This window comes from Chinchilla lanigera, unplaced genomic scaffold (genome assembly GCF_000276665.1).
Source record: "Chinchilla lanigera isolate Chin_1 unplaced genomic scaffold, ChiLan1.0 scaffold00017, whole genome shotgun sequence".
Lineage (NCBI taxonomy): Eukaryota > Metazoa > Chordata > Mammalia > Rodentia > Chinchillidae > Chinchilla > Chinchilla lanigera.
Window position 1 is genome coordinate 29,124,902 of NW_004955418.1, and position 2,082 is coordinate 29,126,983.

A 2,082-nucleotide genomic window follows, 5' to 3' on the forward strand; every position below is an offset into this window, starting at 1 on the left:
CGAGGGCAGAGCCCGCCCGCCCGCCCGCGGGAGGAGGTGGGGACGGCTCCTGGCTCTCGGCGGGGCGCACAGCCGCGCGGACACTCGGCCGGGGCGCACGCACAGGGTGCACACCAGCACCACGCGGAGCAGGGCAGCCGCGCAAACCGCAGGGCGCGCGGACTCAGGCACACCACACGGGGCACACAGGCGCAAAGCGCACACTGCTGCACCCAGGCGTGCACTCAGACACGCATGGGTGCAAGTACACACCCATGCAGTGCTCACACTCCGACAAACAAGAACACACAGGAGCCGGACGTGGGAGCTCAGGCCTGTAATCCTCGGTCCAGGAAGCTGAGACAGGAGGAGGCAAGCTGGAGCCCAGCCTGGGCAATTTAGCAACTCAATTAAATATTTAAAAAAATAGAAAAGGGCTGGGGATGTAGCTCAGTGCAAATGCCATGGGTTCAATCCCCAGGGCCGCAAAAGAAAGAAGTGCAGCCACACACTTGCATACACAAATACAGGTTTACATACAGTGTGCAGTCTGCTCGCAAAAATGCAAACCCACAGAGAGACACAACCTACAGAGGCAACTACACACATGTATGCACTGAGCTGCTGGCTCCCATTCACACATGCACCCACACACACACGTGCAGGCACACACACAATCCCACAAACACACAAGTATGCACGTGTATATGCACACAGGCTTGCACACTCAGTCTTACACTAATGCACACAAGCAATCACATGCACAGATGAACACACACAGATTCATGAGCAAACATGTTCGCCCCCAAAACACACTCATACTCAAACACCCACACACGAAACAAATACATCTTCACACAAACCACACGTTCTCAGCCCCACTCATGTGCCGCCTGCGCACGCACTCTCTCTCTCTCTCACACACACACACACACACACACACACACACAGGAGACGGAGTCTGCCGGCTTTGGATAAACCACACGATTGCCTCTCCCTCAAGCCTGTGCTGGAGTATTTCAAACCAGCCTCGAAAGTTACTGAGCTCAGCCACGTTGGCCCAGGAAAGCTATTGTGCACATCAGCTCCTTTTGGACACCCGTTATTTCACAAGAGTAAGGGGAAAAGAACTAAATTTTAAGTACAGGGGGAAAAATTCCCAAAGGGGATCCTTGACTGCAAAACACAGTGGTCCTGCTGGGACTGGAGCTCATTTGGTTAACAAATCCCGCAGCCAGAGCTAGAGAAGCAGTATGCAAGCAAGCAAGCAAGCAAACGCGCACTCACACACACACACACACACAGTCCTGCAAAATGTAAGTGCAGAAAAAAACCAAGTCCCAGCAGCTCGCAGAGAGAGCTGGTGCAATCCCAGGGACTTCAGGAATTGATTCTGCTACACGGTTTTTATTCCTCCTACTCTCTTATTAAAACTGGCTCACCACAAAGTGTTTATTGTTAGAAAATAATCAAATGCTCTTGTGGGCACCGGCTCGGCGACGAGCCACCCGTGGTTCCAGCCAGGCGTGTGCGCCTGAGCCGTAGCCGCGGGCTTCTCTACAAATTTGTTAGCTCTGCCTCGCTGCGCAGCTGAGCGGCTGAGTGGTTTCGGCATTTGACCACCGAGAAAAACTTCCAGGATGAAAGGTTGTGACCTAGGAAACCAAGCGATGGAGGGCGGCTCGGGAAGGACGACAAAGAGCTACGCCGTGCTGCGTCCCTGCGCCGGCACCCACGATGCGCCGCGCACGAGCACCGATGAGAAGAGAACTGAGCAAGTGAGAATTCTAACCGCACCGGGAGAACTGCGCTCCGAGCCGGCCCTGGGGGAGCGCTGGCCACTCCGTTTGTTACATCTCTAAAGACAGCGGCTGCAGACAGCCCGTGGAGGGGTGAGGGGGCGCCCCCTTGACGCCCCGCTGCAGATGCTGCACAAGAGGCTGAGGCCCCAGGGGCCCTGTCTGTCCTCTTTGTGGACCCAGCCCAGCTCGGCCCCGGCGGGCAGATGGAGACCTGGGAAGCTGCGCTCCTTTCCAGCGGAAACCATTAGGGGTGTGACCGGCCCTGCCTGACCGAGCCTCCCAACCCAGCGAAGGCCAGGCT

At 56.2% G+C, this 2,082-nt stretch overlaps 1 protein-coding gene across 1 annotated transcript in view; it reads right to left on the bottom strand.

Moving 5' to 3' along the window:
• Rasgrf2 (Ras protein-specific guanine nucleotide-releasing factor 2) overlaps positions 1-1,594 on the bottom strand; it is a 195,830-nt gene extending 194,236 nt beyond the window's left edge. Inside the window, exon 1 of the mRNA XM_013512878.1 lies at positions 1,469-1,594. Within this exon, the coding sequence (XP_013368332.1) occupies positions 1,469-1,594 (126 nt within the window). The remainder of the gene's footprint in view (positions 1-1,468) is intronic.
• Positions 1,595-2,082: the final 488 nt, after the last annotated feature.